Genomic DNA, 13,505 nt, shown 5'->3' with positions numbered 1-13,505 from the left:
AAAATTGATTTGAAGCTCTATATCCAATCATGCAGTGAGTAATCGCTGAGTAAGCCATGGAGCTACTCACCCGCACCAGACCCACGGATAAATTGGCCCTCTCTTCCTGTACAGTTAAATTCCTAGGTAGGGTGAGGTCAAAGGTCGGGTCATTGTCATTGACGTCTGTGACCACAACACTGACAGTGGTGGTGGACGTCTGCATGTAAAGAGAATATAGGTAAGGACAATAGCATAGGAAAAGTCTACATAACTGGATAAAGGTTTACTGTGAACAGATTCATATTTTTGCATAAAATATACATGCAGTTCTTTAAGGCTAAATCGAATCAATGGCTGAAGGATCCCCGAAAAACCTAAATTAAATAAAATCATTGTAAATAAATTCTAGTAAAGAAAACAAAAATGGTTGAAAATGAAGCACAATCTTGTGTTTATAGACACTGCTAAATATTAATGTACTCAACTACATGCTTGAAGTATTAATATTATCTAACAATGACATAACACATACTAAGTATTTAAATCTAATCTTCCAATTCTCACATAAAAACTGGGAAAAATAGTGTGTGTGTGTGTGTGTGTGTGTGTGTGTGTGTGTGTGTGTGTGTGTGTGTGTGTGTGTGTGTGTGTGTGTGTGTGTGTGTGTGTGTGTGTGTGTGTGTCTGTGTCTATGTCTGTGTGTGTGTGTATGTGTGTGTCTGTGTGTATGTATGTGTGTGTATATGTGTGTGTGTCTGTGTGTGTATGTGTGTGTCTCTGTGTACTGTATGTATGTGTGGAAGAAGAATAAATTCACACATATCATATCTCACACAGTCAGGTTACAGTAGGAATATGCATGTGTGTATGAATGTGTTCCTTACAGCTCTATGTTTTCATTTCAAAAATCAGACCCAGCAAAAACACTTCAAAGATTAATAACCATGATGTGAACTAGATATTTTCTGACAGTTTCACTGTCATGAAAGATTCCTGCCTGCATGTAGTTTGTATTATATTCACTTTCGAAAATGCTGTCTAATGGATGAAGCAGCTTACTCATTAAAAGAATTGCAGAATTGCGAAATTTGCTAATCGAAATCATCGAACGGAATTATTCCACCTAATCAGTGTCTTGTCTCGCATGAAGTCTTGATAAAAAACTCAAGTTACAAAACAAATTTGATCTATTATATCATACCATTTGTGAGAGGACGAGGCATACTGCGGAGAAAGAGAGAGAGAGAGAGTGGGAGATAGAGCAAGAGAGAGGGGGAGAGAAAGAGGGAGCGAGAGAGAGAGAGAGAGAGAGAGAGAGAGAGAGAGAGAGAGAGAGAGAGAGAGGGAGAGAGAGAGAGGGAGAGAGAGAGAGAAAGAGAGTCTCTTATTTGATTTTTCTCCCTCAGTACTATTAACACTCTACTGCTTCTTTTTCCAATAGAGTGAAAAATCCATTAGCTTCTGGATGTGGTATTGAGTAACTGAAGTAAAAGCATTCTTGTTTGTTTTCTACCATTAACTAACAGGTTTTCCCTTTTTTCTATGTGTGTTTTTAAAAAAGGAGATAGTGATTAAAAGTAGCAGAAAATAGTGAGGAAATAAGGTAAATACACATGTGTGTGGGTGTTTGTGGGTGCGTGTGTGCGTGTACATGTTTGTGCACAGCTCATCATCAGAGCTTGATACCTCTGTCAGTGGGCTGTTATGTTTCAGGACCGGTGCTTGTCCTTTTCACTGGTAATTATGTCACTGATAGCGGCTGAAGTATTGGCCTGATTACAGTTCAGCAGGTGTGCCATGACATCCGCCAGGAAAGGGCTGATAAATGAGCTGCTAATATTTACTCAACATATCCACATATAGCCCTTGTCTCACCAACGCTCGCTCTGAAGTAGTGAGCAGATGAAAGCTGAGTAAGCACACTTTTAAAGCTAAGTGCATTTAAGCACCTGGATTTACATTTAATCTCTCTTTTTTAAGAGACATATAACGGACGGCTGACACCTTGCCACAAAGTGAATAAAAAGAGTGTTAAAATGATCCAGGCGATTTCATGGAGCCTCTGTGTGTGTGTGTGTGTGTGTGTGTGTGTGTGTGTGTGTGTGTGTGTGTGTGTGTGTGTGTGTGTGTGTGTGTGTGTGTGTGTGTGTGTGTGTGTGTGTGAATGAATCATATGGATACGAAACAACATATGTGCACTGATCATACTGTTATCACTTGTAATAATAACAAGAAGAATGATGATCAAAAGAGAGAGAGAGAGAGAGAGAGAGAGAGAGAGAGAGAGAGAGAGAGAGAGAGAGAGAGAGAGAGAGAGAGAGAGAGAGAGAGAGAGAGCGGGGTAGAATAATGTGGAGCATAAGCAGCTTTGAGAAATTGCCACATTAAAGTGAGTGATTAAATGAAAGGATTTTTATTTGCTTATCAGAGCTTGGCAGCAAAGGTGCATTCACATTTAATGAAGTGTACAGGTGACCGCTAGGCAATCTACAAGTGTAATATCAGCCTTAGTTTCATTCTATAACTGTAAAGAAGATGATCTTGCTTAGGTGCACAAAATGTATCCATCTATTCATCCATTTTCTGTGTCAATTATCCTATACAGGGTCACGGGGAACCTAGACTCTCTCCCAGACAGACAGGGCACAAGTCAGGGGACACAGTAAAAGGGGTGCCAGTCCATCCCAAGACACAATCACACATACACCATGGACAATTAAAGATGATAATGAGCCTAGGACGTGTGTCTTTTAATCGGGGAGAAAATCAGAGAACCCAGAGGACACCTCTGAACCAAGGGGTGAAAATGCACACCCTGTGCACACAAGGAGGAGGCAGAGTCAAACCCTAACCCCATATCCTGTGCCCCCACACACACCCATCGCATCTGACTTCTAACTACTTTCAATATGTATTAAATATAATACAGTCTAGCCCTATAAATAAAACAGTACATAAACATTTTGAAGTATTTGCTTCCTATCAACATATTAAGCAAAAAAAAAAAAAACAACTTTGAATTTGTTAAACTTGAAAAAAAGAAAAATTTCTAAATAAAATCACAAATCATAAATTTTGTCATTTATGTCATTGTAAGTAGTAGCATTTGATCTATAGATGATTTTGTGTTCTTTTTTAAAGCAGGTCTACACATAAAGCATCAGATGAAGATTACTCTAGAGAGATGATTAGAGAGACGTGAGTTTGGGAGAGAAACTGACCTTGTGTGAAGTGAGACGGGATTGAGAACATTGTTGATATGATATGGTATGATATGATATGATAATGATTATGATTTGATATGATATGATATGATATGATATGATATGATATGATATGATATGATATGATATGATATGATATGATATGATAATGACACTGATACATTGTAAATCCACTGATTTATGTAATGAAATGGTTAGGTAATAGATGAATTATTATAAAGGATTTTTCTGGGATGGTGCAAGTGTGAAAGCTCAATCCAGAGTGGATGTGTGTGAATGTATGTACTGTACACGTGTGTCAGCTGATGTAGATATAAGCACGACTTAAAAATAGAAGCCCATTTTATACAGGCATGTTTTGTCGGTCTAAAAGAAACTTCATAATGCCTTCTGAAGTGAAATTGCCTTTAGTATCCAGACTCTGACTTTGAAACAAAAGAATATTCAGGTCAGTATATTTAAGTTTCACCACGCCCTACAAATATGGCCGCCATAGACTCCAACTTCCAGCGACCATAAGAAATCTCCTGCTTCCTCAGGTCCCATTCTACTAATTACATTCACCTGTGTTCAATTATCTATGTTTGTTTTACAGACCTTTAGAGCAATCAAATTTCAGTTCCTCATTGCAAGGTATGCACTCTGTTTCCTAGGTGTGTGATGCTATCAGTAAATATCTCCACATTCATCAGAGCAAGGGTATTAAATGATAAGACGGCTGGAGATTTACCCCTCCGGGTTGTCCATCGGAGGCCGTCACAAGGAGCAGGTATTGGTCAACGGTCTCTCTGTCCAATGCCTTTGCTAAGATCAGTAGACCTATACTGAACAGAAAGACAGAAAAGCACCCAAAGTTACACCACAGCACATCTATAACATTTACATTTACAGCATTTAGCAGACGCCCTTATCCAGAGCAACTTACATTTTTATACAACTAAGCAATTGAGGGTTAAGGGCCTTGCTTAGTGGCCCAGCAGTGGCAGCTTGCTGGATGCAGGAATCGAACTCACAACCTTCCGATTGGTAGCCCGACACATTAACCTTAACCACTAGGTTACCACATCTACCACATCCCACATCCCATAACACACACTGCAAACATCACATTCAGAGTTCTACACTAAGGCCTTTTCCAAGAATCATTAGTACTCCTAAATTGTGAAACACACGTCTGCAACCTCAGCTATCAATTATTACAAGCAAATTTTTTTTTATAATTTAATATTTATTATTTTAGAGTAGCTTTCCTAAAATACTCAATAGTTTTTTTTCTTGACTAGCCCTCTTAACATTGCTGGTCAAACTGGTGGCTTACAGAGATGTTTTTTTTATATATATTTATTTTTTTTCGTATATTATCTTTTATTTATTCTATTGAGACGACTTGTCTAAGATGTTACGTTTGTGGGAGCAACTCAAATTCTTTTCGTCTACTTGAGCATCCTGACCTGCCTTTCAGACCAAGTTGTATTTTCAAGCAGGAAACTAATTTATTTATACATTATTATTTCAAAGCATGTGAATCATCCGGAGCATTGAATAGTCCAACATCTGATCTCTAGCCAAAAGTTTGCAATGACATTATAAAAAATGTTAAAGTCAAAACTTTGATGGTCAAGTTAGTTTAGTCTCTGTATGAGCTCCAGATTCACTCGGCACTGGGCCTCATTTATATCACATAGGATAAAAACAAATGCAAGAGTTTGTAGGAACAAAAAAATGGTAGAAGCATTAGAATTGTCAACATAGACAATAAAAATGCCCTGAAAGCAAACAAGGCAAAATAAATCTATAATTTGAGACAAATAAGACCGAATGAAGACAAAAGGATAGTGCTGTATAAAAAGAGCCCAGGCCGGTCTGTGTATATGGTAGCTGTACGCCAGAACACTGCCAAGGCTGATCTGGCATTAAACTGCAGCAAGCTTTCACTTAGGAGGGAACAGATATCTAGAGGCTGGTATGATTTTTGTTCAGAGGATGAAAGCTGGCTCATAAGTCAGTTCCATTTGTTATAGCATCTACGTTTAATGCTGTGCAACATTTCAGAGCCAGCACTAATTTGACCAACAAAATGATCATGTGCCACTTTTTGTGCTTTTCCAGGTTTCATTAGTGTTTTGAATTAGTATGACTCAGAGAGGGATAAGTGACCAGTCTATAATATGTCTCATCCTAAAATGAGCATGTTGTGTGCCATCATTAACATTCTTCCAGAACACAACAGATTTCCTTATAACATATTCATTTATTCCCTTTTTTCCAAGACAGCATCAGGAAGAATGAAAGACTTTAAGTTAACAGACACTAAAACACTTTGCTGTGAAACTACAAACAATTAAAAGGCAGCATTTTCACCACCTGTTAATATCTTCTTCATATAAAACCATTTTCTGTAATTTGCTGTGATGCTAAAAAAAATTTTTTCATTGTCAGAGACATGAAACAAAATACCTTTAATAACTTTGAGAAATGTCAATTTCCTCTATTTAATTTTATTCTATTTCTGTGCTTATAGCTCATTAGGAGCTTTTACTTTTATGGAGTTTTGTAGTGTGCTCAGTATTTAACAGGAGATTGTTTTTTAGCAACATAATTACATTGAAAATCATAAATGCCAAAACTTTTCTAAATCTGCTTTGATTTTACATTATTTCTTCTTTATTCATTATTATTCTATTATACTATTATATCATTATTTCTAAACTGGACTTGACAATATACAGCTATACAGGCTCCATGGGATGAAATGACAAGCGGAATCAACTCTGTCAACTTCTGTCCCAAATTTAGCATAAGCTTTGGCTCTGAAACTTCAGGCTAACAATCTTGGTATTGTAATATTATGTATGTTGTATGTGAGATTGTGTAACTTTAGTTATTAAACCACCATTAAATACTGTAGCTAGCATGAGTGTGTTCCTTTTGAGCTGCTGTATAAAAAGCTGTTCTGTAATGAATGATCAGGATGGTCAGAGAAGCAAAAAAGGCTGATGGATGGATATTTACACACACACACACACACACACACACACACACACACACACACACACACACACACACACACACACACACACACACACACACACACACACAAAAATGTTGCATTCACCACAGTCTCCAAATCTGCAATCTGATGCTCCTTCCATGAAAGGTGCACCCAGTGAAAGCCTTTTCTTTTATCTTACCACAAATGTAATGCCCTACAGATGCTACTAGATCTGGTTATCAGGTTATTTTCACATAAAAGAAATATAGACCTTTTTGGCTACAAAACATTCAAGATGGCATCAAAGAATAGAGAAAACAACTGAATCCCCACTTTTAACTGGCATCATGGACTCCGTGTACCAGGAGACATTAAATACTGGCTGTCTCTGCCAAGAAGCAACAACCCGTTCATGGTTCAGTGGTCAAGAATCAAGCTTTTGGTCTGGCTATCCCAATCCCCTGATTTAAACCCTGTAGGGAAAGAAACAGAGAAGAGTCCACAGAGAGGACCCTGGAAAATCTGGAGAGATTGTGAGAGACTGTGGTGTGATCTCAGATTTGCTCTGTTTGCTCTGTATTCTCTTATCTCTTCAAGCAATACATAAAAATAGTGACTGCTTGGCTGTTTTTCACACACAAACACATGTGCACACACACACATGTATATACACGCACACACACTCGTTGAAAACTCAGGCCTGATATGTTAAAAAAAAAGGTTCTTAAAAGCTAAAAAGTACTAATTGCTACTTTTTAAAGTAACAATACCTGTGAGACACACGATTTTGTAAAAATAATATTTAAAAAAATTGGCGTTAACAAAATAAATAAATTAATATAATTTTCAAATAAAAAATGGGAAAAATATAATGCTGACCATCATCATGTTATATATAATTCTACTTAAATTAAAAGTTTTCTCATTTTTATTTTGAATTTAACTACTAACACATTTTTTATTTATTTATTTATTTATTTTTTGCAATAATTCTGGAGCTGCCTGCACACCCACAGACACAATTGCTAAATGGTCTCATTATACATTACTACTTTAGGCTTCTAATTAAAAAGAGCCAACTCAGGGGTATGAAAACACCATCATTGATAAAAGCCTCTGTAGGACACATCAACAGCTCTCAAGATGCCCATGAAAAGTGCTTTATAGAGTGATTTACTGACCAGGCAATATCAGCACTGCACCATGGAACAATCCTCTCATATAAAGCCTTGGTTAACTGCCTAAAAAGGGCAGATGTAGGCGGTTAAAGCATGCTGCTGCTTCCTGCATGCTACAGCTGGCCTAAAGCCCTGGAGCCCCTCACCTCCATCTCCATACAAAACAGCAATATCATAAGCCTTTGTAATGTCTTCATGTATATTAATGCAGTGTGGAGCAGGGATGGGGAGGCCCCGTCTATTCTAAACGTGTTCAGTTTGCACAAATGTGCTCACAGTAACCTGGCAGCATCCCATCATCAGTTTTAACCTATGTATGTGTATATGTATTCATATGTCTAGTGTATGTGTGTGTCTGTGTGTGTGTATGAGAGAGAGAGAGAGAGAGAGAGAGAGAGAGAGAGAGAGAGAGAGAGAGAGAGAGAGAGAGAGAGAGAGAGAGAGAGAGAGATTTTGTGAGAGATTCTGTGGCTAGTAAGGCCGACTGGATCTTGTTGTCACTGCTGTCATAGACATCAGATATAGCAAGGATCTGATGGTGGAGATAACTGCTATGCTGTTCTCTCTCTCTGTGTGTGTGTGTGTGTGTGTGTGTGTGTGTGTGTGTGTGTGTGTGTGTGTGTGTGTGTGTGTGTGTGTGTGTGTGTGTGTATGCATGTTTCTGTATGCTTGGCACTCTCAGTTTATTACCCCTAGAAACAGATTTTCTCATACGACCTCGATATGACAGATTAAAGCTGTCCTTGCTGGCTCATGAAATCGCACTGTAAAATAAAAACAGTGATTGAAATGTTGCTGGACTGACCAAGACAAATGTATTTAACATTTCAAGTTTTTTTTTTCAGTCTGGTCCTATCTGCTTTTCTCAACTAGTGTGGAAAATCCTAGGAATGTGTTTTCAGATAATAGAAATACCTTTTCCTCATATAGTCTGTCTTCTGATGCATCTCATGTGAATGACATTTTTGCTCAGTGAGAACACAGAAAAGAAAGAACAGGAAAGACAGAATGAATGGAAAAACGGTGCAAAGCCTAAAGTCTCACATTACTGGCTGAGTTGTTTTGCTGCAGCATTCTGTCATTATAGCCAGCATAACATGCTTACATTTCTATGTGTATCCTCAAAACCTGACAGAACTCTTTAGGTTAATATTTAATCTAGTTTTCTTATAAATATGCCTCCTTCCTGTGTTTTGCTCTCACTCTCTATCTTTCTCCTTCTTTTCATCTTCCCACTGCTCGTCTGAAGTGTCCCGCTTGCACGTCTACGGCGTTGGGCTGTGAATAAAGTCGAGTGTGGAGAGCTGAGAGATGAGCACGGCTCTGTAGATGTAATGAGACAGAGGTGCGGAGACTGTTGGTGAAGCTGACATTGCCAGGTTGCACACAGAGTTCAGCCCAGGCTACAAAGTGAATCTCCCATGCCCTTCATTTTCAGGCTTTACTGGCACTACTCCAGAGCTCTATTTAGAATGCGTTCGTCACTTTCTTTCTCTCTAGCTTTTGTTCCCTGAGGGCTGTATGGCTAGCGAGAAGGAGAATTCAGCTGAGACAAGCAGCAGGGCATCATGCATAACTTCACCATGACTGTTAGGGCAGAGCTAGGCTAATATGGAAGCCACGGCAACAGAGGAAAAGTACTAAGGGAAGCATTTCCAACATTACCCCTTCAGGGATAAAAAAACAGCCAGACCAACTTTCATGAATTCTGTAAAGCAAACAGTCCCCTCTAGAATTATTGACATTTGTCAAAAATGTAAACTCTAATGAATATATAAAATGTATTTTATATATCAATCCGATATCTTAAGACTCAACATACCTTGCATGCAAGGTAATACGAATTTTAAAAATGACGTCTTGACTGATTTAATTGTAAGTAGAACTTTAATTGATTCGTTCATTGAGTAACAAAATGCATTATTATGCTGGTAATAAACATAATAAACTTAATAATTCATTCATTCATTTTCTACCGATAATCCGAACTATTCTCGGGTCACGGGGAGCCTGTGCCTCATTGGCATCATCTCAGGCATCAGTGGGCATCAAGGCAGGATACACCTACTTAATAATTGTAATAAATATATTTCCCTATGATTTCTGTAATCTATTCTAATTAGTAAGGTAGTTATTAAGTTTAGGTATTGGGTACAATTAAGAATGTAGAATAAGGTAATGCAGAATAAGGCATTAATATGTGCTTAAGTACTAATAAATAGTCAATATTCTATTAATATTCAGGATAATAAGCAACTAGTTAAATGACCCTAAAATAAAGTGTTACTGTGCATGTTATGGAAGAATGCAAGTACTTGCAGGGGGGTTTGGCCCTCCAGTTAGCAGTGTGCTGTGTGTAAGTGACCGAGGAATGCAGGGTACAAATTCAACTTAAATTGCATTAAATCTTGTTGTTTTAAACAAAATTATGCCGCAATTTAAGCACATTTAAGTTCATTTTTTAAAGGCAACTCTGCATTTTTTTTAAATTCCCAGTTTATTTCCATATATTCCCGTCAATTCCCATATATTCCCGTTAACTCCCGTTAACTGGAAAGTTTCCAGCCTTAAAAATTCCCAGAATTTTGCAACCCTAGCTGCAATACATTGAATTAAAAAAATATCGCCATAAAATTAATTCTTGGTAAAATGCTTACCCTCTTCTTGTGATGCCTAACAAGTCTGGAAACACTTGGAGCACTTCTTCATACAGAACATTTCAATATCTTTTATATTTCTTTGTTGATACATATATGGACAGTATCTCAGAATCTGCTTACTGTAGATGGCTAACACTTTTCTGTCTTCATTTAAATGTGTTTGGCATCATTATCTTGTTGTAAGTCCTATTAAGGACTATAAGATCCTTACAGTATATGGAATAGTGTGTTGTTGTCATCATGATGCTATAAAGCAACCAATGCATCAATGATCCACTGCCAAACATTACAGCGAGTATTAGTACATGTCATTGTATACCTTCTTTTTTTATGTATGTTTGTACATTTTCAGACATTTAAATTTTGGACTCATCTGACCGTTGCATTTCGAGTAGTTTTTAAGAAGGGAAGACACTCCTAACTGCTTGCTATTCAAATCTTCAAACTTCATTTAGAGCTGAAGATTTAAAATCCAATTTGCTTTAGTCTGGTTTTGATGCTGTTCTATCCAACACTCCCCTGTAGGACATATAACTGCTATGCAATGGCAAAGACGAGGGTCATAATTCATTTTGCCCTTCTTAATCTTTTGACATAAGCAGTTGAACCTCAAGTGGCATTCACTGCTAAGAGCATCACAAACACTTCAAGTCACTTGGCAAACAAAGTGTTACACAAGCTACACGACTCTCATGCTGAGACACTAAAGACACTGTTGTCATCTCTAGGGGGAACCGTCTAGTGTTGCTCAGACGGATTCGTAGCAAAGCTGCTGAAAATTATTTGTAAAGCCTCTCGGAAAAACACACACCCCATTAGTTCAATCGCTGGCAGCCGGGTCAATTTTTTGTGTGAAAATGCAAATTGTTGGCACCTGAAAAGAACTTGGAGATTTGTAACAGGAGCAGTGTCACAGGAAGCACTTGTTAAAGTAATTAGACAACAAGCTAGAGACAAGTTCTGCATTTTCCTCGTTCTACAAAAATTTAATCGAGCAGAAAATATACACAGTACTTACTTCAGCACATATGCAGATATTTTGGTCTGGCACAGGCTCATTAATGAGGGTAAAATTAAATTCACTAATATATGTTCCCAACAAGGCAATTCATGCATTTTCTTTAAGACAGTGTGCGGTGTATTGGATGTAAGAGAATGGAAATGACAGTAGACGATGGAAATACAGTGCATCTTTGAAATGATATATAGTGTATTACCTGGACACTTACGTTTGAGAAAGGTTGAACATCTGCTGTGGATCACCACTCAGAATACGATACGTAATTGGATCTAGCTCACGGTCTATCGCCTACAGACACACAGAAATAGAGTCAGGGAACATGGATGGTATCCATTTTAATTCATTAAGCAAGTTAATATCAACCCCCACACTGCCTTTCTCTTCAAATACGAGTTAATACGATCCATAAGCCTTCACACCTTTCATTCTCCCAGGGGGGGCTCCATGTCGAAAAGTGTCTAGTTTTCTCTGCCCCTTTTATTCAGTAATGGGTTTTTTTGCCACTGTACAAACATATCTACTGTACAGTTTGGTCAAAAGGGACAGTACTGTTAAATGACAACACTGAGGAAGTGGTATTACTGGGAGAAAATAAATAGGAGGAAAAAGTAATAAAGAACGGTATTGAGGAAATTTTTTAGTACAGTAAGCATGGGAAGGCATATTCCCTTTACACCATCTCTGAGGTTTATAGTGAGTCTTGCTGTCTGACCTGCAGATTGAGCAGGATGGCTCCAATCCTCATGGCCTCACTGATCTCTAGGTTGTAAGTTGTCAGTGGAAATCGTGGAGGACTCTGGTTATTAGGCGGTAGAACCTCGATATAAACTGTAGTTATGGAACTCCTAAAAAAAATTGCATAAAATCATTTCTTCAAAAGGAAAACTAAATAACATCAATTCAATACAATTGCATGAGGATTAGTATAATACAAGTACTATTTAAATAGGCAACAGCATACTAGGCTGGATGAAACAGAACATCTGACCTCCTCTCTGCCTCAGGTGCATTATCAGCTGCTCTGACGGTCAGGGCGTAGGAGCGACCCACGGTCAGACTCACTCCTGGTGCTATGGTGATTCGACCTGTACGGCTACTGATGACAAAGTGACCCTGGTCTCCTGCCAAGATGGTATAGGTCACCAAACCGTTCAGCCCCTCGTCAGCATCCTGAGCAGTTAACTAATTAAAAGAAAACAGAAATAAAATAGAAATATCTATTAATTCAGTTTAAATATATCAAAAGTCTATTCATATAAGACATAGCAAGTCATAAGGTTTCGTTACCATCATGGCAATGCTTAAAAATCATCAGTGTTCATCAGCATGTGGGCAGACATATTGCCTTTTTTTGTTTTGCCTGCCTTCATAAAATCCAAAAAAAGGCCTTTCTAGTAAGTTCTGTTTGAATCAAAGACAGAAACGGTTTTAAGCTATTTAACGGACATTGCATGAAGAAGACATTGTGTCCAAATGGTAAGGTACAGCTTCCATAGTAGTTTTGTTTTTCCATAGCCCATTTGTTGCCCAATCTATCTACCCCCTGACGACTGTCCATCAATAGAAAGTGACACTGAAATGTGTGTTTCATTGGTATGTGTGTATCTGGCACAGCAGTGACGCTGAGATTGTCAAAGTCAATATTGCGTCAGTGCCACTGCTGTGTGCAGAACAGTCCACCAAAAATATCCAGCCAAACAATGTCAGAAATTGACTGCAGTCAGGAATGGACACCGGTGAAGAGGAGAGGACAATTTTCCATAAAACAGTTTACCTTAGTGTCTAACTGTACTCATATGAGATTTAATAAAGGGGCCATTAAAAGTGCTTAAAATCCTTAAATGTACAGCTTCTCTAGAAGCCCTGATCATATCACAGCCACCCAAATAACAAGATCATCACCAGTCACTTTCCATTAATGAAAAAATTGCAACAGACAGTTTAGGTCACCTACTGACACCCTGTAATATTAAGTGCACTTAAACTTTAACAGGTTTACCTGGAAAAAAGAGGCAATTACTCTTTTGGCTATAAACTAAGCGTCCATTATGAATTTACCACTGAGCATTTAAATGCTGTAACAGAACTCCCCTCATACCTACAAATGTTTAATAAAAAACATATACTGTATAAATGCACACTTTCGTTATAGGAGCATTTAGTTATTAAAGGCTTTCCCTGGACCTGCTCTTCTGTGCTTCTTGTATAGGACTTTCCAGAAGCTTTGACAGCTGTTTAAAAAATCAACCAGTAGTTGTAAATGTTAGAAAAGGCAAAAATGTCCATAAACCTTTGATGGGAAGTATCTTATAAATTACCCGATAGTCTGCCCTATGAGTATAAGAAAGGTGTCACAGAAAACGCTGTGTTAAAGCAAGGCTTTGGTATGGATGCCTCATTGAGAATCTGATGCTAACTGTAGATCTAAAGAAAACAGCATCCAGCTTG

At 38.0% G+C, this 13,505-nt stretch overlaps 1 protein-coding gene across 4 annotated transcripts in view; it reads right to left on the bottom strand.

Annotated features, from left to right (window-relative positions):
* The window catches only part of pcdh15a (protocadherin-related 15a), a 168,782-nt gene that overhangs the window by 78,244 nt on the left and 77,033 nt on the right, over positions 1-13,505 (bottom strand). For all 4 annotated transcript variants that reach the window (XR_007140482.1, XM_027142250.2, XM_047812946.1 and 1 more), the window contains 5 exons: positions 12,046-12,239; positions 11,770-11,902; positions 11,266-11,345; positions 3,937-4,030; positions 71-199 (listed from right to left, as the gene is read on the bottom strand). Coding sequence is in view for 3 of the 4 variants with exons in the window: in XM_027142250.2 (XP_026998051.1) it covers positions 71-199; positions 3,937-4,030; positions 11,266-11,345; positions 11,770-11,902; positions 12,046-12,239 (630 nt within the window). In the remaining variant the exon portion in view is untranslated. The remainder of the gene's footprint in view (positions 1-70; positions 200-3,936; positions 4,031-11,265; positions 11,346-11,769; positions 11,903-12,045; positions 12,240-13,505) is intronic.

Source organism: Tachysurus fulvidraco, chromosome 4, assembly GCF_022655615.1.
Source record: "Tachysurus fulvidraco isolate hzauxx_2018 chromosome 4, HZAU_PFXX_2.0, whole genome shotgun sequence".
NCBI lineage: Eukaryota > Metazoa > Chordata > Actinopteri > Siluriformes > Bagridae > Tachysurus > Tachysurus fulvidraco.
Note: the sequence above shows the minus strand (reverse complement) of the source record. Positions and strands in the feature narration are given on the sequence as shown.